Source organism: Triturus cristatus, chromosome 7 (genome assembly GCF_964204655.1).
Source record: "Triturus cristatus chromosome 7, aTriCri1.1, whole genome shotgun sequence".
Classification (NCBI taxonomy): domain Eukaryota; kingdom Metazoa; phylum Chordata; class Amphibia; order Caudata; family Salamandridae; genus Triturus; species Triturus cristatus.
The window spans coordinates 1,558,517,824-1,558,542,657 of NC_140590.1; the positions used below are offsets into that span (position 1 = coordinate 1,558,517,824).

Here is a 24,834-nt window from a genome sequence, read left to right on the forward strand (position 1 = left end):
TTGATCTCTTTCCTTCTATTCCTTCAACTAAACATTTTCAGCTTATAGCCATCTATGTAGTTGATTTATGTTTTCTCTTGAACTCACATATATCATTCTGTACTTAGATGTCTGTCTGATTGGCCACCAGTCTTAATGCTCCACTCCCACCTTTTCCTAACCTTGACTCCCCCTTTAGTTGTTGTCATTTTCTTTAATTTTTCTTAAATGGCTTTTTGTGTTCATCTTAAGCTGCCCTCAACCCGCTTACCCTATTCACAGATCAACTTGTCTACAGTGAATTCCATGCAATCCGTTCTCTCCTGGTCCTCCTTTATTCATTTTGTGTTGTTTTCAATATGCTTAGAACCCTCTTACTTCTGATATTCATCATTCTACTGTCTGTTATCCACCTCTTGCTAAGATCTCATCTTCTCTCACTAGATTTTCAAACTCATGCACTAAATGCATACATTTTCTATATCTGAAAGTGGTTTAACGAGGAGAGCAGTAGCCCTTCGGAGAGGATGATAGAATTTGAAGTACCCCTCAGAGAGACACACACGCACACGTACACACACACATGTGCGCACACACACTCTCTCTCACACATACCAGGTCATAGTATATGACTGAAACTAACAGTCATACTATGACTGTGAGTTTCACATGCAACTGCAATGCAGCTTCCTTCACATACAGGAAGACAGCACTGAGACTGTGTGGTCAGCAACAGGGCAAGCTTCATTCACACGCTGATCTGGACAAGTAGTCTCCATGCCAATGTACCTGGCACAGAACTAGTACATGGCTGGCAGCAGCAGTACAAGGTTTCAAACACATAACTAATAGAGCACTGGCAGGAGCAACGCATGCTTTCCTCACACTTCTCAAAAGTACAAGGATATGACTTGGGCTTGTGTCCCTCACTAAAATGGAACATGTGACAACAGTATCACAAACCTTCCCGTCCCTCACACACACACACAAAAGAAACAGCATATAAATTAATGTAGTTTGAACCTCCAGCCACAGAGGTAACACAGTATTGATAGCAGGACTCCTAGCATGCCTCAGACTCAGCGGTGGCGAACCCCTCCCCCCGCCAGCAGCCAAAACAATAATAAATAAATAAAACGATAATAAACACTCGTTAATCATTGTTTTATTTTGGCTCCCGGAGCCGAGGCTTGGGGGTGGGGCCAGAGATGACAGGCTGGTGGAGGAGTGTTTTGCACAGTAATCCGTGCGCATGACGGTTTGGCCAGCTGTCTCAGGACGGCCAAACCATCATGCGCACTGAAGCTCTCTCCAACGCCAGCTGTGTTGCTGGGTTGGCAAGAGCAGACACAGGCTCCCAGTCTACCTGGGAGCGCAAATCCATGGTGCTCAAGACAATCCTGACGCTGCTTTCATGAGCGTCAGGATTGGCTGCAGGGGATTCTGGGAGCCTGTGCCTGCAGTGCACAGAGCCAGATCGGAGCTTGGATGTAGGTACGTTTTTTAAATTTTTACTTTGTTGTCTGTCCCCAGTTCACCCCTAACCCGCACCGCAACTTTGCCCAGATACTGGCCGCTACTGCTCTGACCCATAAAAAGTACAGCACAGAGATTAGGAAGGCAAGATTCCCTTGCTTAAACACAGTGAAGGCTTGAGTAGCGCAGGTTTCCGTCACATATAGAAATATCACGCTTATGGACAGGCTATGTGTCTCTCACGCACAGAAAATGTGCATCATTGGCAATAGCTTTGCTAGCTTTTCTTGCACACTGAAAAAGGACAAACCAGGTAGCAGCAGATCAAGCTTGTCTGAGATCCAGAACAAGTGCAGCACAGAGGTCATGAGGATAATCTTCCTTTGCACATAGAATAGGTTCAACACTGTCAGCAACAGCACAAGTGTTTCCCACACACAGAACTTGCAAATGAAGATAATCCCCACTAACATGATTTGCAATGTTCTTCTTACTTTTTAAACTATATAAAAAAAAGTCTACACCCAGCCCACTCTAACAATCCTCCAGTATAATATTTCTGTCACAGCTTTGCCACTAAGTTGAAAGTGGTCCTTCCCCATAGGTTTTTCTGAGTTAAGACGCAGCAGTGCAGACCTCCTTCGTATACACAGTAAGACCACAAAGGGCTTCCTTGGTGCATGCTTCCCTCCTTTGGAGAGTAGGTACAGTAAGACAGCAGCAAGAGTGTGAGCTTCCCAAACTTCTCGGCCAGGCATGTTTTAACCAGGGCCAGCTTTAAGGTAGTGCAATTTGTGCAGCCACATTGGGTGCTGACCTGTGGATGGGGCGCTGACCTCAGAGGGGTGGCGCGTGGTTAGCAATAAGTTAGGATTGGAGAGATGAGGGGCATTTTGTCCGGTGGTAGGGAGAGAATCCGAGGAGGCGGTCATGGGTTGTGGGGGCACCAAAAATGATTGTCGCACCAGGCGCCACCAGTGCTAAAGCCAGTCCTGAGTCCTACCTCTCTTTTTACTAAATCAATGAGCTCTGTGGTAAGCTAGGAAGAGGCAGACCCCTTACTTCTGGAGTAACAAATGCCAGCTTCTTCACCCCACTGCCAGTGTGGAGACTGGTACAGAGTGAAGGTGGGGCGTCATGCGAAGCTGCCCTCCCTGTACTTTACTTACGGTTTCATGTTGAAGAAGTCTTTGATCCCCTCAGGCGTCACTGGACCTTTGCCCTTGTTTTTGTCAGCCAGGAACTTCTCCCTTGTCCATGTGAGGTGGACTTTTTCTGGTGCTGAGTCCACGTCGTCGGTGGGAGACAGTAAGCTACCTGAGAAAGTAGTTGCATTTTTATTGTGTATTAACTGGACCTGAAGGGAGGAGAGGAGAGAGCAAGAACAAGAGCAAAAGAGCGTAAGGCAAAGAAAAACCCAAGGACAGAGAGAAAAGAAGGAAAGGTGCAGCAAGGCAGAAACGTCAAAAACGAGAAAAAACCAGAGGAAGAGAGGAACCTCAAGAGAAAAAGAAGTAGCGGAGTCCAGGTTGAGAAACACAGTAGGTATAACAGGGCAAACAGGGATGTGAGGATCCATAGGATGAAGGAGGTACAATGAGCAATGAATCTGGAGACAACAAGAAATAAAAAATGCTAGGATAAAAAGTTAGAAGAGGTGGTGAAGATACAGTAATAGTAGAAGTAAGGAATGGTGGAACAAAAAGAGCAGAGACATGGAATATTTTGAAGGGAAAAGGATGGGTGTAGGTTCTAAAAAGGCATGAATGGAGTTTTGGCATGGAGGGAAAACTATATGTAAGATAGAAAAGGAAGAATATATAAGTAGAAAAGAGTGAAAAAGACATGGTGAGTAAAAACAACTGTAAAGGCTTAGATGGGAAAATTAATTTGGAAGGGAGAAACAAAGTATGAATATATAAAGAATTAAATATGCAACAGAAGGATCAATTTATAGACCGTAATGTATGACAGTAGTAACTTATCATCATGTGCTTGCTTGCATATTATTTTATGTGTCTCTGTTAGAAAGTGTGATGCTTTAGACACCGCCGAACTGTTTTAGCATCTTGTCTGCCTCCTATCTAGGCTGAAATATCTTTGTTGTTTATATTATGGCCGTTGCCATAACAATAAAGACGCTTACAGTGAAGGCTGCCCTGTCTCAATTGTTTTAGCTATAAGGGCTAAAATATCTATATTTAAATCGAGTTGACACATTTATCAACAGACTTGTTTTGTCTTGTTGTGGGTTTAGTGTCTCCAAACGTATAAGCATAAGGTAAAATTGGAGATCAGATGCTATAAAAACCCAGGTAAAAACCATTAATTGGAGAGGATTTGCAATAGAACAATCAAGCCAGAGGACACACCGGTTTGCAGCAACAACCAGCCTGGGTTGGAGCCTGCTCTGGGTGAGGTGCACAGAAGTGACCTTTACCCCGGCACTGCTTATCATTCCTGGGCAAGGGCTGTGAGAGAAAGTAGCTAAACAGCTATTTGTTACCAAGAAGGCATGCAGTGTGGTACATCTTAAGACATTTGACTTATATGCTTGCTATTTTCCACTTCTGCTTCAATTTAGCATGGAGCTTGAATTAGGAATAGGGTGTTGGGGTGCTAAGAACATGCAAGCCATGCTTGGAATGTTTATATTGTGTTCACTGGCCATGCCATGCATCACTACATTTATGTTTTCATTCTGTGTCGTTAACATTCATATTTTATGCACTAGACTTTGGTCTAGAAATAACCATTTTAAAGTTCAACCTTTTTTTCTTAGTGCTGTTTTGAGCGTTATTCATTTACAAAAGAGGTTTTGGAGTTCTGCTGTGTCCCTGAACTCATCTAGAGGGACCAGAACACACCACCAACACAGTACTGCGTGGTGGGCTGAGCATGGGTCGCAGTGCAACTGGATTTCTAGCTTGTGTTGGTGCATTAAACTGAGTCCTCGCACAAGGGGATAAGAGAACCGACCCTTGCAGCTCTGGGTGCGGGAAAGGCCCAGATTATGACAGCATGGAAGAAGGGCTTGTGTATGAAGCAGTTCAACAGTGTATGAATGAAGAGTGGTGTATGAAGCAGCGATGAATCGGCGAAGAACTTATCAATGAAATGGTGATGTACGAGTGAAGGGCTAGCTGTATGAAGTGGTGTACAGATTTACAGTAACACAGTGTGGTGATGTATAAGAGAAGTGCCGCTATATGAAGCAGCTCAGGAATATGTGAGGGAAGGGTTGCTGTGTAAAACAGAGCAGCAGTTTAGCCCACAAATGGAAGTCTCAAATCCCCACCTCCATGGCAGAGTGGCAGATAGAGGTGGACTGGTCTGCTCAACAGGAACAACCCATATTCAAGGCTCAGGCGGCCAACAAAAGCAGGAGAACGTATGGGGCAAGTGGTGGGGTTACTATGGACTGGATGCAGGGACAGACTAAGTTTCAAATATGCTTTGTACAGTACTGTGCAATGAATTAGTGAGCTGTGGTATTGGTTGTGTTTTGTTGTCAGTGTCTTCAAAACTCAATAGAATGTGGTTATAAAAAAAAAACAATGCAGTGATGTATGAGTGATTGGCCACTGTATGAGGTAGTGCTGCGATGTATGAGCTAAGAGCTGGTCCATGAAGTGATGATGGATCAACTAAAGGGCTCTCTGAAAAGCAGTGCAGAGATGTACAGCGGTGCAGTTGTGTATGAGTGAAAGGCTATTTTATGAAGTGGCACAGAGAGATACGAGTGATGGGATGCTTTATGAAGCAGTGTATGAGTGAAGGGCTGATTTACGAAGCAGTTCCGCAATATATGAGTGAGGGACCACTCCACAAACAACACAGTGACATGTGAATGAAGGGCTGCTCTATGAATCAGTGCGGAGATGTAGAGTAGTGTGGTGCAGCAGTAATGTTTGAGTGAAAGGACCCTCTTTGAAACATTTCAGAAAAGCATGCGTGAACATCCTCAGCTAATGTTTAAGAAGGAATGTCATAACATGCAAAGATGAAGAATGGGGGAGTCATTCAATTTTTGTGAAAGTCTAAGAGGGTCACTTAAACCCTGGAGGGTGGCCCTCTGGCCTGCCAGGCCAGCAAAGGCTATGGCCTCCACTCCCTGGACGGAGGACCGCCTGCATAGGTAGGAATGCCTGAGTGCCAGGTGGAAATCTCAAAAGCCTTCCTTACAACTGATGATATGCAGAATGCAGCCATGACTGTGAACTTTGCCGAGTGGATGTCATGTTGGTTTGGTTCTGCTCAGCAGAGCAGAGTTCTCCACCAAACCCCCTATACGAAAGTGGGTATTTGTTACAGGAAGACAACTAATGGGGCCAATGCACAGGGGTAGCAATGTAGTGATGCTTGTTCTTCTATAAATATGCCTGATGTCCAGTGGTGGAAAGGCCACAATGTCAATGGTTTGCACACGTCAGTCAATCAACCAATAAATCAATCAGGGATTTGTTAAGCGTGGCTACTCACCCATGAGGGTCTCAAGGCACGTGAAACCAGCTGAGGGTTTGTTGATGCCAACAAGATGCTGCTTCCCCCACCTCTATGTAATAGTTTGGCAGGGGAAACACAGGAGCAATGCCATTTTACAGAGATTCTCCTGCTTTGACAAATCCTTATTTGATACCCAAATTGCTTCCAAGCTTAGAAGGTACAGGCTTAATGACTCCCATTATCAAGAAAATGAATGTCAAATGGACCAACCCTGCCTTGGTTTTATACATTTGAGAACAAAGCAAAAGACAAAGAAGATGATCTGTAAATGCGGGTGCTGGAAATGTATGGTGGTGCTCTTCTCAAGGTGACATTAAGGAACACGGCATAGTCTCCATGAATGGAGGTGTGATGTTTTACATGCTACTATTCACTGGCTCTATCAAACCCTCAAACCTAATCTCAGGTTTTCCACGAAACTCTTTTCTGGATTTCAAAATGCCAGCAACACCTGGATGTAGGAATGTAAGTGAGTTTGTGTTTTGTTCTCCATCAAATGTTGAGGTTATGTAAGAGATGAAGCAATGCTTTATTGGCTGAATGAGGCATCAATCAGGGAACTGGTTAACCAACGAAGAAAGGGAGCAGTTTAATAGAATTAGAGCTAATTCATGAAATAATAGGCATAATATGTGATGGAAGGAAATAGTAATAATGCATGAGGAGAAGGAGGGTGATGTACAATACGAGTAATGTATAAAGGTGAGGAGCTCTGTCCCCGTGAAACAATGGACAGTGGTATCATCGTTCAGATGTAGTACCTCTTCCTCCGGCTTCTCTTCACTGTCCCCAACTTGCTCTTCTGGGACACTCAAGTGCAGCCTGGGATTGGATGGGTTCTTACGTCTAATGGAGCCACGTGACTCATCTGTAATGCTCTGAATCTGTATGAAAGAATGAAAGTTTAGTGTGAAGTGTGTAGATGTCTCAGGGCACAGGCCTTGGTTTAAAAGTTACAGATTTGAGAAGCTTCAGAACTGTCTTCTGCATGTCAACCATCAACTTGGAAAGTACCCTGGCCATTCTTCAACTCCTTCAGAACCTCACAGTGAACTGAAGTCTGGGTTATTGTTGTTTGGGGACCTTATCTTTGGAGCATACTAAAAATCCCTTACCTCACACTCTCGTTCGTTTTTCGTCAAGTGCATCTGCTTGAGAATCTGAGATCTCTGCTCCATCACCAGTGTCTTCTCGTAGGTGTACGCCGAGATATCACTCTCATGCTGAGGGCAGACAAAGGCAAGATTAACTCACTCAGCAAATAAATCTAGGCCGACTGCAGACCTCTAGAAATACTTTGAGTATAACTGACCAAGTAAACATCCAACAATCACAAATAACATGCTAGAACACACCCACACACACACATTTGCAAGAACCCAAGAAAAAATGAATGATCATATATAATGTCCACATTCTAACACAGGCTGAAAAGAACAATAAAAAAATGAATAAAAAGTGCCTTGTAGCAAAATACTGAAAGGGGCATATGATACAGTCAACCACCAATGGATCATAAATTAGCAAGTGAGGTTCTTGTTTGGCCAGCAGTTGGCGGGTCCATTGGTCCCACCTCAAGCAACCACAAGGCCTAAATCTGCTGCCTATTCGGTCTGAGTCACTATAGCACAGGCAGATATCAGGAAGTACTAGATTGTTGTCTTTGCTATCTGCCTGGTAGCAGGATGTCAGATTTTTGCCATCAGATTCTGCTCTTTGCAGGGAGTACCAGTGTGGTTTCTGATGTGACACTGCCTGTTGTTCCTACTGATCCTGGATTTGGAAACTAAGGCTGCAGTACTTAGTCTAGAATACTTTGGGCCAGATGTACGACCCTTCAAATTTGCGAGTCGCCAATTGCGTCATTTTGTGATTCGCAATTTGCGACTCGTTAAAATGACATTTACAACAGTATCTCAGACACTTCTTTCGGATTCCCAATAGGGTCGCAAATGCCCTGCCTCATTAACATTCATGAGGTAGGTCGCAATTTGCGACCCCATTGGGAATGGCTAGCACTCATAGGGATGGTGGCCTGCTGGGGTCAGCAGACCACCATGTCTGTGACTGCTTTTTTAAAGCAGTTTTTTTAAATGCAGCCCGTTTCACTTAAAGGAAAACGGGACACATTTAAAACAGAAAAATGAAACGTTTCTGTTTCATTTTTTAAGAGTAGGCAGTGGTCTGTGGGACCACTGCCTGCTCTTAAAAAATATGTTTGCTGTCTGTTGCAAAGGGAAAAGGGTCCCCTGGGAACCCCTTCCTGTTTGCGAGTGGCTTACCACATTTTTTAAATGGGTGGTAAACTGCGAGTGTTTTGCAACTGCAATTTCGGTCGCAAAACAATCGTACATTGAAATGCAACTTGCCCTTCCAAATTGCGAGTCGCAAACCCTATAATAGGTTATTGACTCACAAAATAGGATTTGTACATAGGGGAAGATCTATTTTGCGGTCGCAAAAAGGTTGATTTCCCGTTTGCAACCGCAAAAAACAGTCGGACATCTGGCCCTAAGTCTAGATTTTTTTGTTTCCTTGTCTTTCCAGTGGTAGCCCATGAGAGGTGGCATGAAAGTCGTTACCAGACACAATGTAACATGCTTATCAACCCCTTCATTAAAGGTTAAAGTCCAGTCAGATGTATTATTTTTATACAGAGCGATTCATACCTACACGGGTGAAGGAACAGGTGAATAAGACAAAGTAGTGAATGACCTTCTAAGTAGCCCCGAATGACATTTTGTTTACCCCTTTAGCAACCTCATCTAATATCTAGCATTTCATGTTACATTTTTAACTTGAAATGGCCGAGTTTTGGCCATTGGACCACATGGTGTATAAGAGATGTCGCTCAGGTAAAAATCGTTTTGTGGAAAGATGGGAGCCAAACAGAATGTGAGCGGCTGTTGTTCTTGCCCTGTGCATTCTGAGAATTTTTTTTTTAGCATAAAATACATTCTCACGTCCAAAATGAATTTGAGGATGCATTGAGCAGTAATAGATATTAGACCAGCACACTGCGTACTTTGCATATTTTTGGGGGGCATTTTGTGTAATTTCCTTAGTTGAAATTACCCAGATTTCACTCAGCCCTACTCATTGAAGGGTGAACGTGCTTCAAATGGATGCCTCTGTTGGCATTGTTAGGCCCAGTGTTGTACATGGCCTGAAAGGGTTGACATACCCGTAGGTGGACAGTGGTTAGGATAAATGACAGCCTGGGTAAGAGCTGTTTGCTTGTGTGCAAAGAAACAGTGGGGGATATGTACTAGGAAGTGGCGGAGCGTGTTGTTAGCCTCGTTGGCTTAACGACACGCTCCACCACTTCTGAAACGTAAGGCTGCACCATATTTACAAGAATGTAGTGCAGCCTTGCATTTCCCCCTGCAATGGCAGCACACATGAAAGTTACAAAATGGCATTTTTTTTAAAGGTTTGTTTATATACAGGAAGGGACACCTTCCTGTACATAAACAAACCATGGCATTTTGCTTTTTCCATGTGTGCTGCTCAAGGCAACACACATGGAAAAAGCAAAAACGAGGAGAAATAATGTTTTTCTCCTCGTTTTGCCAACTTAAGACCAGGAACTTCCTGGTCTTAATTTTGGCGCTGCCTCCTATGTACGCCACCCTTGTACATAAGGGGCAGCATCAAATACAATGGGTGCTGCGGTCGAATGCCCACCACAACATCCACTGCACGCCCCTTTCACGCTAACCATAGCATGAAAGGGTGCCTTATGTATAAGGCAGCGTTAAGCCAAGTTAAGTGGCTTAACGCTGCCTTGTACATAAGGCGCATCCCCTATCGCCACTACACCGTCCGTAAAAGTGACGTTGTAGTGGCGATAGGGGCTTGTACATATGCCCCAGTGTGTTTTTAGCCATGTGGATGGCTGAGTGCTCCTGGCGTCCACGTGGGTCAGAGGTCTCTGGTAGCATGAGAGAATTCGATCCTACAAGGAGACCATTGAGGAGTGTAAACCCATCAGGGTCATGCTTTGTGGGGTGAAGAGCACTTCAGAATACAGGCAGGACCGCGAGGAGGACAGGTGGGCTGCAGGCCTCTACAGAGTTGCTGGTAGGTATTCTCCTGGAGAATTCTGGTACTCCACCACTGGAAGGATGGAGTGGCCCTGCCCTAGGGACAATAGTGCATTTATGACACAGAGAGGTGCAGTAAGTGTGCGAGGATGAGCGGTCACCACTAGAGGGTTCCCCCCTATTTTGGGTAGGTCTAGGCAACGGGCTCTTCCATAATGCCCACACCCCAGTGTGGGGGTTAACCCCTAGTTCTGACAGCATGTTAGGTCTAGACAGGAACCCAACAGAGGTGTCTTGGTAGTCAGGTTTCTGTTGTCATTTCCCTAGTGACGAAAAGAGTGTTGTGCCTCAAACTAGACAGAAAGACCCCACACTGCCCATTCCATGAATATATTCTTCATTTCCCTTTGATCAGGACATTGTTTTTCTGCCTAGTGATGCCTCTGGAATGGACTTCCATTTGGGGTAGTCAGGGGTAAGGGCCACTAATCCTGACTTATCCATTGCAATTCCTGGCACAGCCATACTAAAGGGCAACATTAAAGTATGACAAAGTGCCTATACCTTTATATTTCTTATAACAGCAAAATCATATATAAGGGAAAATGAGACGCAAAACAAGATTTGAAGGGAAAGGTCTCACCAAATATTTGTGGCAAGCTTCATCATCGGCCAGTCCGTACCACCATGTTAAGATGATACTAACATGGTGGTCTCGACCTCATTACGAGGGAGATCAGAATAAATATTCCTCTGGTCATACAATGGGTCCAGATTCTATAAACAGTCTTTGTCCAACCCCCACCTTATCCCTTTATTTTAGGGTAAACAGGACTGAAAAATGTTAATGAAAATCTAGGTCTAGAACATCCTTTCTATGTATCCTTTGCCAACATATTTTACTCATGGAAAGATCCCTTGAAAGAGGGTCTAGGGCCTTGTCAGGGCAGTCAAAGTTACCCCTGTTTCTGTCCTTAGTAACTATTTCAAACATGCAGGTAAGAATAGGTTTTACCTCACCGTCCAACTGTCATTCACCGTACTACTGTTGGGTTCAAAGCTAGTAGTCAACACCGGGAGAAGGACCCCACCTATAGTCACACATTCATCAAGGCTCGGGTCCCCTCTGCGAAATTGGTTATGGCCATCGGTGTGCTCAAGGAGCGGACAAGGAGCACACGGGCGGCTAAGGTGGGCCGTGGGTATAGCATATTAAGAAACTTATTATTAGGCTTAGTTAACCAGAATATTTCACAACTCCAGAATCCTTAATTAGCATCAATAAGGCACAGCTAAAAAAAAGATGTTCAGGAATCTGCTAGAGGAAGAATGGTTTGATAGGGAATGTGGAAAGCCCAGTGTGATATTCACCCAAGTGCTGTTCACTGGTGGGGGCCTCCAACCCTATTTAGAACATGTTCACAACCCAAAGTACAGATTTGTCACAATTAGATTCAGGCGATTAATTGTTCATCAATTGTTACCTTTCCTAGGATTAATGACTGATCTGTCGCACCGACGAAATGTCCGTGTGAAGATTATTCAAAACGAAGCCCTACACACTTTGTTCTTTTGCACTGAGGAAGCGATATAATTACCAATTTTAAAGGGAATTAATTTTCGGCAATGTAGGCCAGCTCTTATTTTTCTCCAGCTACTTTGTACATTACTGATTTGCTGTAAAATAGCAACTTATGCATGGCAGGCAGTTTCTATTCTGAAAACTATGGATGTTGTGTGTTTTTAATTCATTTATATTTGAAGTATTTTAAATATTATGCTGATGAATTGTTTGGGATTATTTTATTGCTGAGATGTTATATTTTTATTGCAGCAGAATATGGCTTAATTAATTGATTGAATTGATTGACCAACACCATCAGTAGGTTATTCAACCTCAACAAAGAGGATTGAAATATCACTCCTAGATTTTTCATTGCCCGGTATCATTTGGGGATAATTTGCATTCAGGCGTAGTGACAAACAAGTAGGCAAACAGAAAGACAAGCTCCATTCTACCTCAGATAAATAGAAAGTGAGCATATACTTCCCACTTACCGTGTAGCCCACCCAGAGGATTTTCAACAGTTGTGCTTCTTTCAAGGATAGTCCTACATGGCAGCAGGGTACATCAGAGGGAGGCGAAAGTTAGGACTGCAGGGGAATGCTTTAATCATGAGCATGTCCAGGAAGTGAGGCAGAAGACAGCTTGCCCTGCCCTCCCATACATACTCAGTCTCTCATTGGCTTCACTAAACCTGCCCATGTGCCACGGGTAGAGTCCCTGACTTTTCAGATGGGACTCCGGCTTCTTTTACACAGGCTTGTCAGGATTCTCAATATAGTCACAATAGTTTGAAGCAACAAATATATGTTATCTGATTCCAGTCTTTCTTCTTCAGAACTGCACTACTGATGTTAGTTACTTTTTCTTCACATGTGTCATACATGCATAAGGAATGATGCATGGAATATACAATGGCACTACAACAGTATATTTCATGAATCGTGTTAACAAAGTGTGGCAAATTGTATTGCCACATGAACACTACAATAACCACAATCCATCGGGACTCGAGGCTGTGGACTCTTTAGCTGAGGACTTGATGCAAAAGTGAAGTATCAGATAAACCGCAAAATAAACTACAAGGTGCTGAACCCTGTGGGTGACCAGAGATAGAGGAGAAGCTAGAATATGAGAAATATACTGAGCAGTTGATAGGGACAGTTTTATGGAGTGCACTCACTTCATGTGTCCAATATTCTTAAAGGAGTCTACAATAAAAACATAATATTGTTGGCAGCAACTCTGTCTGACCTCGGCCTTCTGTCATTTTAGACATTTGACTTATAAGAAGATACCCTTCCATGTGACCAGCATCAGAACCCAATGAAACTTGAATCATCATTCACCATCTGCCTCATAAACATACACCCATCACCCACAACTGTCGCTTCTCCATCTATCATTCTATATATCATGTCAAATTTCCATATCAACCATGAGACCTCTCTTCTTGTCTTATTTGATAGGACTCATCCTTCTACCGCTAACGACGCACTATGTAATGTGGATCAGTCTCTGAGATTTACGTTAACTCCAAAGAGAAGTCCAGCGGCACTTCTAGGCTCTTCATCTACTGAGGGGGAATTGCACCTGGCAGGATGTCCCTCAGGGCTTCCATCCCTAACTCAATTGCATCTTGCTTCTCTGGTTATTACAATATCCAAAGTGCTTCGATTCCGGGGGCTGCTCCTCCGTAGCTCAGATGAGCAATGGCCAGCTCCTGTTTCTGGGACCTGTAGGGCAGCCCCGTGGTTAGTCCGCTTGCATTCTTGAAGCATTATTCTGTGGATGCCATCTGCACAGCTATTGGCCAGTTTGAGCCGGCGGCCCTTCATAAGCTGCTATGCTCAAACCACCTTCTGCTTGTCCTAAAGAAGATATTCTCTTTCCCTCCCTTTAGTACAAGCCGTTTGGAGAGCAAATTCTGAGTCAGGCATCAAAAGAACTCCTTCTTGAACCCCCCACCCCTCCTAGTTCTGTATTACTACCTGGGCGCAAATGCGTACTCCAGAGGATTTTGCTTGGACAATTTTCAATGAGGGTGTGATTTTCCTATTCTCACAATTCAACTTTTTGTTACAAAACTATTCTCATTCTAAAACAGGGGTGTCCAGTGTAGTTGCAGGAGATCTGATCCATGTAAGACACTTTCATTATAATCAAAGACTAAGTAAACAGTTCCATGCTTGATTAATTAGCCTGTGAATGTAAATCACGTGAATATCTGAAAATACCTTTCCTGACATAGGATGTACCGAAATCACAATACAGAGTTTAGGCAACACATGCAGTGGGTTCAAGGTAAGTGTTATGTCAGATACATGATTAGTTCACAGTTTATAAATTAATCTAAATATACAGCTGTTTATCGCATACTCTACCACAGCGTGCTACTCACGTTAAACAGTTTGCCACAAAACCTCACCACCTGTACGTCATGGCGGAATCAGCCAATAGATTTTTACAGGCATAATACTCAAATTGTCACATTGCCCACCCTAAGTTTGTGAGGGAATATACTTGTGGCATACCTGCTCTATACTTCAGTGGAATCTATATGTGATATACCTACAGAACGCTGTATCCGACTTCCGATGGCCCCAGCATCGACTATGTTAGCTTTTCTCTCTATGGCTGTGTGCATGGTGGCGGGCCCCCTAGTTACATTTTAGGTGCGAACTGCGATTTGCGTTGAAAACAGGATTACTGTCTGTCCGTGATTTACTCGATGGATTTAGGCCCAGATCTCTGTACTGGGGTGAATGTATGACATTGTTCTCCATTCTGTCCATCAATTGTTCTTTTTGCATTTGTCACCCCGAAAGGGACGGGTATGCCCAGACATGGGTCCAGTGCTCTCCATGCCACTGGAGTCAAGCTATCCTGGCTGATGAGGGCTGAAAGCCCGAAACCGGTCCTATGATGCTTGTTTCCAGTCCAGAAAGGACCTGGCCTGGCAGTTCGGGCTGGACTGTTCCCATTGGGCGCAGGGTCAAGACTGATTTGCATATGGCTGGGTTCAAACTGGAATGGCATTGTGAGCAAAAAAACGATGGATTTCGGCCGAGATCTCTGTACTGGGGTGAATGTATGACATTGTTCTGCATTCTGTCCATCAACTGTTGTTTTTGCATTTGTCAACCCGAAAGGGACGGGTATGCCCAGACATGGGTCCAGTGCTCTCCATGCCACTGGAGTCAAGCTATCCTGGCTGATGAGGGCTGAAAGCCCGAAACCGGTCCTATGATGCTTGTTTCCAGTCCAGAAAGGTCCTGGCCTGGCAGTTCGGGCTGGGCTGTTCCCATTGGGCGCAGGGTCAAGACTGATTTGCATATGGCTGGGTCCAAACTGGAATGGCATGGTGAGCAAAAAAACGATGGATTTCGGCCGAGATCTCTGTACTGGGGTGAATGTATGACATTGTTCTGCATTCTATCCATCAATTTTTCTTTTTGCATTTGTGATTCGCAGCAGTGAAAAATCTGGCACAGACTGCAGATGCGCAAAAGTATAACAAGTATAACATGCTCATTAATTCCTATTCTCGTGTCTTTTTTTTACCGTTTTATATAGCACAAAATCGACCGGAAGGTATCAGAGAGCTTTACATGAACACCAATTGCCTTACAGACGGACACATTCATTTTTAGGCACGGAGAGGTTAGGTGATTTGCTCAGAATCCCAGGATGTTTCAGCCTCCCACCAGACTGAACCTGGTTCCCCAGTTTCAAAGTCGGTTGCTCTAGCCGTTAAGCCACATCCTTAGAGTGGGCTCAAATTGCCCAGCTGCCTGTTTATAAATACTGCGCTATGAAACATATGTGGTGGAGCAATTTGCACCCACAATATGCGTCTCACTCGTGAATGATCCCCAGCGTCTCACTCGTGAATGATCCCCAGCTGCCTTGTGTTCAAAGCGCAGCCCCATTTCCCGACTTCCAGAGACCCCCACCCTTAAACGCCACCTGGCGCCATGCTACCAACTTGAAAGTGACATGCAATTTAATGAAGAGTGCACAGCAAAAAGAGCATGATGTAGACACAGTGAAACACTGTTTGAGTACTGGATTTATAAGACCACCAAAGCGAGTCCGTATCCTCATTAGCTACCAGACCCCAGGCAGACACGATTCACGGTCTTTGAACAGCTTCTCTCTCAGTAGTCGGGCATATTAATGCCAGCTTGTGACGCCGTACAAAACAGCCAAGGGCAGCGGATCATCCATGAGCCACGTGAGACCGTCACGAGCTAAATGCGCATGGCACGTGAGCGCTCCTGAGGAAAGGATGGACCCCTTGAGCGTAGCTCGAGCCGCCGCCGGGTGCAGTGCAGTTTTGGTGTGAAATCTAAAGTCTTTTCCATCTATACATTCAGATCCATATATAGATTTTTTTCACGCAACACAGCAAGCCACCTTGCTGCACTGCATGAAATGGTAGTAATGCATTGTGTTTAACATTATATGGCCCATTCCAGTCCTTTCCTAGCGCTGGCACACTTTTAGCTGCCTAGCACCAACGCAGGCACCCTTGCACCGTGGTGCAAGAGGGCCTGCGTTGGAGGCAGGATTGTTTTTGTGCCGGAAAGGACACCTTCCTGCACAAAAACAATCCTCAGAGGCATTTCCTCTTTCTATGTGTACTGCAGAATGCAGCACACATAGAATGTGTTAACAAGCATTTGCAATGCAATAGGTCTCGCATTTAGTTTAAGCTGTTGGCAATGCAATAGCTTAAACTCTTGCAAATGCGAGACCTATTTCATTGCAATTTTCTTTTTTTTACACGCGCCCATGCGACACATGCCTTCACATTCAGGAAGGCCGCGCCCCTTTCTTTAGACAAGCCGTGTATAAAGAAAGGGGCGTGTCTGACATTAAAGTGAAACCGCGGCATGGGGGACTTTGACAAAAAAAAAGCATCTGTTTGTGAATTTGACAAACAGATGTATTTTTTGGGATAATAGCACCCATGCTGCGCTTTCATTTTAATGTGGTCCGCGTACCTTTTTTTTAGACGCAGTTTGTGTAAAGAAAGGGGTGCGACCTCTAAGAATGTGAAAGCGCCGCATGGGCGCTAGTAAACTAAATAAATAAATAAGCGCAGGCGCCAAATGCGGAGTGTGCACCTTGAATAAATAAATAAAAAACGTGCACGCTATAGATAAAGCGGACCGCCATTAGTAAAAATTAAAATAAAAGCGGGCTGCATGCTGCAAGGTAGTGGGTGGCATAGGGGAAGAGCATTAAATAAAATAGTGCTCACGACTTATAAAGCAGACCATGTAACAACACCAGTATATGTCCAGTCATTATGGGAGGTAACAAATGCAGACAAGGTGGTACCAAGGAGCTACTAACAAGCCTAACAATGACTTGGAAGCCAGTGTTTACGAAGGACAATGACACAAGCCAATTAAAAATATGGGCAGAGAATGGGCGGGGCTTCAAAGCCATACTCCACTACTGCATGCCTCGCAGCAGCCCATGCACCGTCCAGGCTCAACTAAAAATAAGGAGAAATAAAGATTTCTCCTCATTACGCCACACCTGGGGAGGCGTAGCATTTTGATGCATTCCCAGGTCTACCACTAATGGAAAATCAGAGAATGCGCTAAAATCCATGGGTGCAAATTACAAACCTAGTTAGACTTTATTTCTTGCAAACAATTGGATTGTATTCTAGGGCTCATGCCTGCTTTTTAGCTCTCACTTACGCTCCACCTTGGTTCACGCTTTACAGATAATATTACCTATATATGTGCGCAGATTACATTTTATTATCAAACCACAATCGGACCTTCCCTCTGGAAATAGGGACCGAGCATCTTTATCCACCAGATATTCCAACTCTGTTTTAGCCATATAAGGACACGATACAGGCTTTTATCATGTGATCTCCATCACGGACCTAAGTTACCGAATATGAGAATGTTTCAACTTATTGAAAGTTGCAAAGTTTCATTTGCTATATGGTCATGAACTCTCTAAATAAAGTATCTAACACAACAAGAACAAATGGTGCACCACTTTTATGAACATAAGATTTAGGAGATCAGTGTCCAAGGTTGTTTCTTTAAATATTCCTTTATTCAATTAATTGTTAGCACATCAAGTTGAGTCAAACAGCCAACGCGTTTCGTCCAAAGAGATGGACTTCTTCAGGGCGTGTGCTGTGTACTCCTAAATTTACGTCAGGATATTCATGATAAATCAGCGGTTGTAAAACGAAAACTCCGTATCCACTACTTCTGGGTGGAGAAAAGGAATGGCACGGCTCAATAATATCAGAGAATAGTCAATGGGGATCCATTAGCATGAGGAGGAATTCATTAGACTCTTATATAATACTCACTTAGTGTGGATGAAACAGTAATAAACCACAATCAGAGCCCAAATAAGTCCAGATAAAGGATTCAATCTGCCATGCACATATGGAGCGGACCAGAACAGGAGCGATCACAAGTTCCACACTATAATAAGTGTAGAGAACTGCAGCATTGTCTCGCCTCCTTCCGTGGTGTCGTCGGGAGCTCACCCGACGACACCACGGAAGGAAGCAAGATGAAGGATTATTTGAAGAAACAACCTTGGACACTGATCTCTTAAATCTTATGTTCATAAAGTGGTGCACCGTTTGTTCTTGTTGTGTTAGACATTGTTAAGTTCAGAAGTCGACCGCATCGTGACAGTGGGTGCGTTAGTTGTGTGCACACACCATTTGGGTATTTCCCACCACGCATAGCAAATAGGGGATAGCAGGTTAGGGGCTAGTTTCTTGTAGGGTTCCACTGTCAATGTGTTTGCTCTCTCTAAATAAAGTAACTAAACAGAGACTTGGGAGGGTGATGTGTAGGAATGAAAGACCTGGGAGCATCATCTCTTTGACATCAGCATGCCCAAGTACTCTTACCATCTCCACCACCTCCACCTCGGCATTGATCCTCAAGTGGTACAAGAATGTCGTCAGGTCCTTCTTCATCTGGATGCTGTTGTCGTCCATCTGGGCTACGGTGAAGATGCGCATCTTGCATTTCCTCCAGACCTGCAGGACAAAGGCAATGCCAGAGTTAGAGAGTAAGAGGGACAGGAGCATCAAGATGGAGGGAGGAAAGGAAGATGGCGACAAGCATTTAAGACAGGCATTTGAAGTATGGGGTAGAGGATGCGAAGAGAATATTGAGCCGGGTGGAGGTTGGACACCGGCAGGGAGAATGGGAATTAAGTTGTGGGTGGGAGAATGTGCAGTGATTGAAGGATGGTGCTTGGACGTCGGATGGGGAGTGGAGTGGGGCTAGGGAGTGAGATGGAGAGTGGGGAATGGGGTGGAGGAGGTGATTGGAAACAAGCAGTGAGAGGGATGAGAAATATGGAGAATGGATAGAGGAAAGAAAGTGGCTTGGAGGATGGAGAATGAGCAGTGGATGGAAGATGAGCAGTCAGTGGAAGAAGAGCAGAGGATGGGGTGTGGGATGGAGGCTAGCTGATGTATGGAGGATAGGCAGTGGTTGAAGGATGGAGATCGAAGAACAATAGTTGGTAGTGAGTACAGGGTGGAATAGATTGTGAACAATGAATAAAGCAAGGGCATGCAACTTGGGAGTGGGATGGGAATAGGGAGCAGGGTGACAATGGGAAGAGGATGAAGGACAGGGAGTTGGGTGGAGGATACATAATCCTTTATCACCCTGAAATACATTAATGTTGATATTACATGCCCTGTCCCACCTATCCCCCAGGATATAATACTTCAGTTCTTCAGCCAGCCGCCCTAGGATGTGAGTTCAATCACTGGTTTGGTCATCAAGTTCTAGACTCCCTGTATTCTGTGTTCATCTATTCTGACCAGTAGGCATGGGCGGAGTTCCGCTACGCGGCAGTCCACGAAGTAACCAAAAAAACTCTGTTGCGTGGAGTTCCGCAAGCGGCGGAGTGGGTTAGGTCATGCCATTCACGCAGATTTTTAGCGATATGTGTTTGACCCGCCCTAGAAAATTAGCGCAAATGGCACTATGCGCAGTGCAAAAGGGCGCTTCTTTCTGTCGTTCAAGTAGATGTTCTACTCAAGTGGCAGCTTCCTCAATGCAAACGGAAGGTTTCTCAATGCAAGCGGTCACGGCCATCCGTAGTGGTCTAGAGTAAGATTTTACTCCCTCGCGCATGCGAACTTAACATTGGCGAGCACAAGCGAGGAAAAAACTGCACTCCGGGTGTAACTCCGCAAGCTACATGGAGAGCGGAGTGGGAAAAACTCAGCGAGCAGAGTGGAATTTCACACCCAGGCCTACTGTCCACCAGCTGCCCTAGAGCAGGTGACACCCTAATAAACCTTTGCTTTTGTTGTAGTTAAAAATCTCCCTGTGCAGCCAAGCCTGTGCCTTACCCTCTTCAAGGCCCTGAAACATTGTTTGACCACTTTACAGGTATCTGATACAACACCTCTGTATCTCACTACTGGCTGTGACTTGTTTGGCTACACTGACTGACAACCTCTACGGCTCCTAAAGAATTTGTTTTCCTACCTGCATAACGTCACACTGGGGTGCACTGAATCTGATTGCACAAGTCTACCTAACATTCTTCCACTACTTCAAGCAAATATTCAAATCATCTGCAGATTGTCAAATCTTACCTGCCAGGTTATCATTCATGTTACTTATCAATGCATTGAAAAGCACAGAACTAGAGACTATTCCTTACAGCAGAGGAATTGTTACCTCATCATTCACAGCATAAACTGCACTTACCTAAACACTGCTCCCTGTCATAGAGACAGACTCTAATTCATGTAATAAACATGGAACCCAATCTAAGACTCTTAAGTTTGTTTAGAAATCTTCTTGGCAGAAGCTTAGGTGAATAGGAGAGGGTGTGAGAGATTCAAAAGTTGCACTAGGCATTTTCCTAAATCCTCCACCGAATATCTATGAACCGCATGAGCTACGCTGTGCATTCTGCTAACACCTGTAGCAAAGAGCACAAGAGCTGCATGGACTCCGCTATGTATACACATAGCAAAGAGTGTACATGATACATATCATAGACATGTTAAACTATGTATTCTGATAACACCCACAGCAAAGACTCAAAGCATTGCATTAGCAATCCCATAATACTGCAATGCCTGCTACCTCTGTGCACTGTGTGGGAACCCCACCTCATTGAAGCCAAAATAACCGATATCCAGACCACAGCCATCAGAGGTTCAAAATCCTTGTCATACCCACCAATCTGTCCTCTCCCTGGAGATCAACTGAGCTACCCTACAGCTCCAGACGTAACCCCTTCACAGCAACAAGCAAAAACAATGCACCCGCCCTGCAAAAGACCTCGAGACGGTTTCATATCAGAACATATCAAACAGGCCTTGTACACTCCTGATGGAAGCAACAGTCAACAGCAAGACGCTTTCAAATTACAGGCACATTTTTAATCTACTATATACCAGCACAATTCTAGAAAGCAAAGTCAAGCAAAGCTCCAAAAGCAAAGGGAATCACAGAAAGGGTCTACAACCAGCAGTCTATGTTTAAATTGGCAAGAAAGGTGAAAATAACATGGGCCAGATGTCAGTATTTGACAAAGGATTGCTCTTGTTTGATCCTCTAGGACCTCTCAGAAGAATTACACAGTGGATTGTGAAATTCCGTCAAGACATCTGCACATCTGTGGTTAGGTTTCTGACATGACTTTAGAATAAAGCCCACTCCTTTCAGTGGCACCCAGCAAATATGTGTGGGTTACACTGTCTTGTCGACCAAAACTGTGCAATATAGGGTACCTCATGGTTCAGCGCTGCTACCAATATGTTTTACTGTCAATACCCCAGACCAGATCAGGGTACTCATTCTCTACCATCTTCAGTAGGAAAACATCCCAGGAACTTCCCTGATCTTTTCCTGCCTGAGGAACTTCTCTGGACCTCGTGGCAACATAGAAAACATATTAGAATGCTGATAGCCCACTTCAAATTGCATAAAATACATATCCCTGTGCCTGATTGGATCTAAAACAGAGGCCATCATTGTAAGCCAAACAAAAAGACATTCCTACTCATGTGACATCATTTTCTATGTGAGAAATTGACACATGTTGAGGAAGTGAGGAACCTGGCAATCCTATTTGACTTTGACCACACTTTTCGCCACAGTTAAACACTACAGTCAGGGTGGTCTCCTTCCAGATCTTGGCTCTCTGCGAAGTGTTCTCTTGTTGCACTCAGAAGACCAATAGAATTGATCAGCATCTGGTTCTATCAAAGCTGCATTACTGTTTGCACAGACCTTCCCAAGAATCAATGTCAACACCAGTAGGAAATCAAGACGCTTGCAAACAGAGCTTGGGTGGGCTTGAGCAACAATGACCATATCACTCCTAGTCTGAGGATACTAGGGGATTTCAGCAGACCACAGGATCAATTTCAAACTTCTGTGTACATATTTATCATTCGTAACTCCACTTCTGCTTATCTTTAGTTACCTTGCAATGCAGGGTTAGGTTGATGTAGTGGATGCTGTATTTTTGTCTTACAAGATATTGCATGTGCTAGAGTGGTGGTATGCCTCCTCATCAACCATGAAATGGAACCTTCTATTGATAAGGTAGCGGGCCACATCTTAAAGACTCCATACTACTAAAAAGTAGAGTTGCTTCTCCACCCAGAGTCTGGGACTCCATGCTGAACAGTTCATCTATCAAGTATATTCTGCACACATGAGAGTAAAACAAAATTAAATGTTTGTGGCAGTCTTAGTGTAAATGGAACCAGCAACTGCCATGATTTCTTGCTCATGCTAACAATGCTCAGAAAAATGCCTGTGCCTGACATTGAGATGCTCTGTGTTTGGGCTCTCGAGACAAGAAGATTGTGAGTTAGTTTGCTTGACTGAAACATTTATTACTTGTGAAGGCCACTCTCTGATACTCACGACCCCATCTGAGGCACTTGCTGGAATTTTAAGGAAACTCCTTGCTGGATGGCTTTGTAATTAACAGATTAATCACTTTGGGGCATATGCATCAACCAAACTAATACCGATTCCTTAATAGCGAAAAATAAGGAATCGCCATTAAGGAATCGGTAATTGGCATGCATCAACAGATTCGGTTAAATTTAGCGATTCCTTAAAAATCGCTAAATTTACAGATTCCTTAATAGCGGGGCACGCAAACGGCCCCACTAGCAAATAGCGAGTTCGGTAATACCGATTTGGCTAATAGCGAGTTCGGTAATACCGAATTAGCAATTACCGATTCGGTAATAGCGAAATCGCAAATTGCCGCGTCGCTCCGGGAACAGGCTGATGACATCACCAACCAGGAAATACTGCTGCCCCACCCACATAGCCTCGACAGAGGAGCAGATAGGAGCTGGAAAGAAGGACAGGCTGTGCAGAGTGAGGCCACACAGATTCTGCCAGTCACAGCACACATCCATCATGTCGCAGGAAGTGCCATCCAGCGCTGAATCTGCACGCAAGCGCAAGAAGAAGTTTTCAGACAGGGAGCTGGAGTACCTCATCGAGGGAGTGTCCAGCAAACACGACCGCCTCTTTGGCAAGCTGTCCCTCAAGGTGCCTGAGACCGAGAAGCGGCGCATCTGGCAGCGCATCCGTGAGAGGGTCAATGCGGTTGGCGTCACTAGCCGCAGCATCGACGACCTGAAAAAACGGTGGTATGACCTCCGGAAGCGCGCAAAAGAGAGGATTGCTGAGAGGCTCCGGGAGGCAAGAAGGACTGGAGGCGGAACAAGCACTGCACCATCCAACACAGCCCTGGAGGACCTCGTGGAAGGGACGATAGAGCGGGAAGCCGTCGTGGGGGTGATCCAGATGGATACGTCCGGCGCAGCCACAAGTGCCCAAGGTAAGATGCATGCCTGTGCCACACCCAGCATAGCGTAAATCCATACCCATGCCCCCAGCCCAATCTCACTGTGTCTGCAGCTCTGGCACAGACAGTTCCACACATGACACTACTGCATCTTGGGAGTTGTAGTCTAGTCAGCCCAGAGTGCAGGTACAGGCGTAAATCCTCACACAACACTTATTTTGTACATGGCTGTAGACTGTTCATTTGTTGGACCACAGAGGGACATTGATGGGTACAACACTATGTAGGTGTAATCATCCCACTAATCATGCACTGTTTCACACACAGATGCATCACCTGGGGACTCTGACGACAGCGACCAGCTGATCATATCTGAGACACCCGTGGAGTCAGACCAGGAGACTGTGCAGGATGCGCACGCACCGCCAACACCTGCCACCCCACCAGCACCACCTCCACCAGCGCCACAATCATCGGCACCAGCACCAGTGCCACAAGCCAAGGCACCTGCGCCACAAGCCAAGGCACCACCACCTGCGCAACAAGCAACGGCACCAGCAAGCCAGCCTGCAGCCAGTACAGCCACAATACCGCAGAGGCACAGGCACCAAGTTGCGCCCTTGCAGGAGATGGCAACCCCCCCCCCCGCAATTGGCACCCACGCAGCGCACATCCACACCACCTGCTGCACCACATGGAGGCTCAAGACACGCACGGCGTCACAGGGCCCGTCGCAGTTCCATCTCCTCAGCTGACCAGGATGTCCCAACAACCTCTGCAATTGAGGAGAGGATGCTGCGCACACAGAACCTGCAGGGAAGACATGTGGCTAGCATCAGCTGCAACATCGTGCGCCTAGCGAGGGAGATGCGCGCCATGACTGCAGCAGTCACCGACATGGGCTCCGCGGTCAGGGACATGGGCACGGCGGTCAGGGACCAGACCACTGCGGTTGCTGATGGCAATGCTCAGCTGAGGGAGGAGGTACGTGAGCTCACCCGTGCCATCAGGGAGGGCCATGAGTCCCAGAGGAGGAGTAACCGGCAGCTAATGTTGCGTTCTGCCGCCGCTACCAAGGCCATACAACGGCACAGCAACTGCACCGCTGTGTTGGCACGCCGCACAGTCTCCCTGCAGGTGGACCTTGGGCACTTCTGCGGTGATGTTGCCAAGTCACTGGGACACATCACCACTGCTGTGGAACAACTTCAGAGCAGCACATGCAGTGCTGCAGCATTGGGAGGGGATGACACCAGTGAGGCTGCCTCCAGTGTCAGCAGCGTGTCACTGGCAGAGACCAGCACGAGGCGCCGAAGTTCGCGTGCCTCCACGGGGACAGGCCGTGGTGAGGGTTTGGATGCACCTGAGCGGAGGCTTGGTGTACGTGGCAAGCGCCACTAGAAATTTGGACATGCTGCAGGTCCATGG

General features: G+C 45.3%; 1 protein-coding gene across 3 annotated transcripts in view; it reads right to left on the minus strand.

Annotated features, from left to right (window-relative positions):
• Positions 1-24,834, minus strand: part of SLC12A5 (solute carrier family 12 member 5) — a 1,098,594-nt gene that overhangs the window by 31,812 nt on the left and 1,041,948 nt on the right. For all 3 annotated transcript variants that reach the window (XM_085619360.1, XM_085619359.1, XM_085619361.1), the window contains exons 20-23: positions 18,488-18,619; positions 7,077-7,184; positions 6,723-6,845; positions 2,625-2,812 (exon numbers count right to left, since the gene is read on the minus strand). In XM_085619360.1, the coding sequence (XP_085475486.1) occupies positions 2,625-2,812; positions 6,723-6,845; positions 7,077-7,184; positions 18,488-18,619 (551 nt within the window). The remainder of the gene's footprint in view (positions 1-2,624; positions 2,813-6,722; positions 6,846-7,076; positions 7,185-18,487; positions 18,620-24,834) is intronic.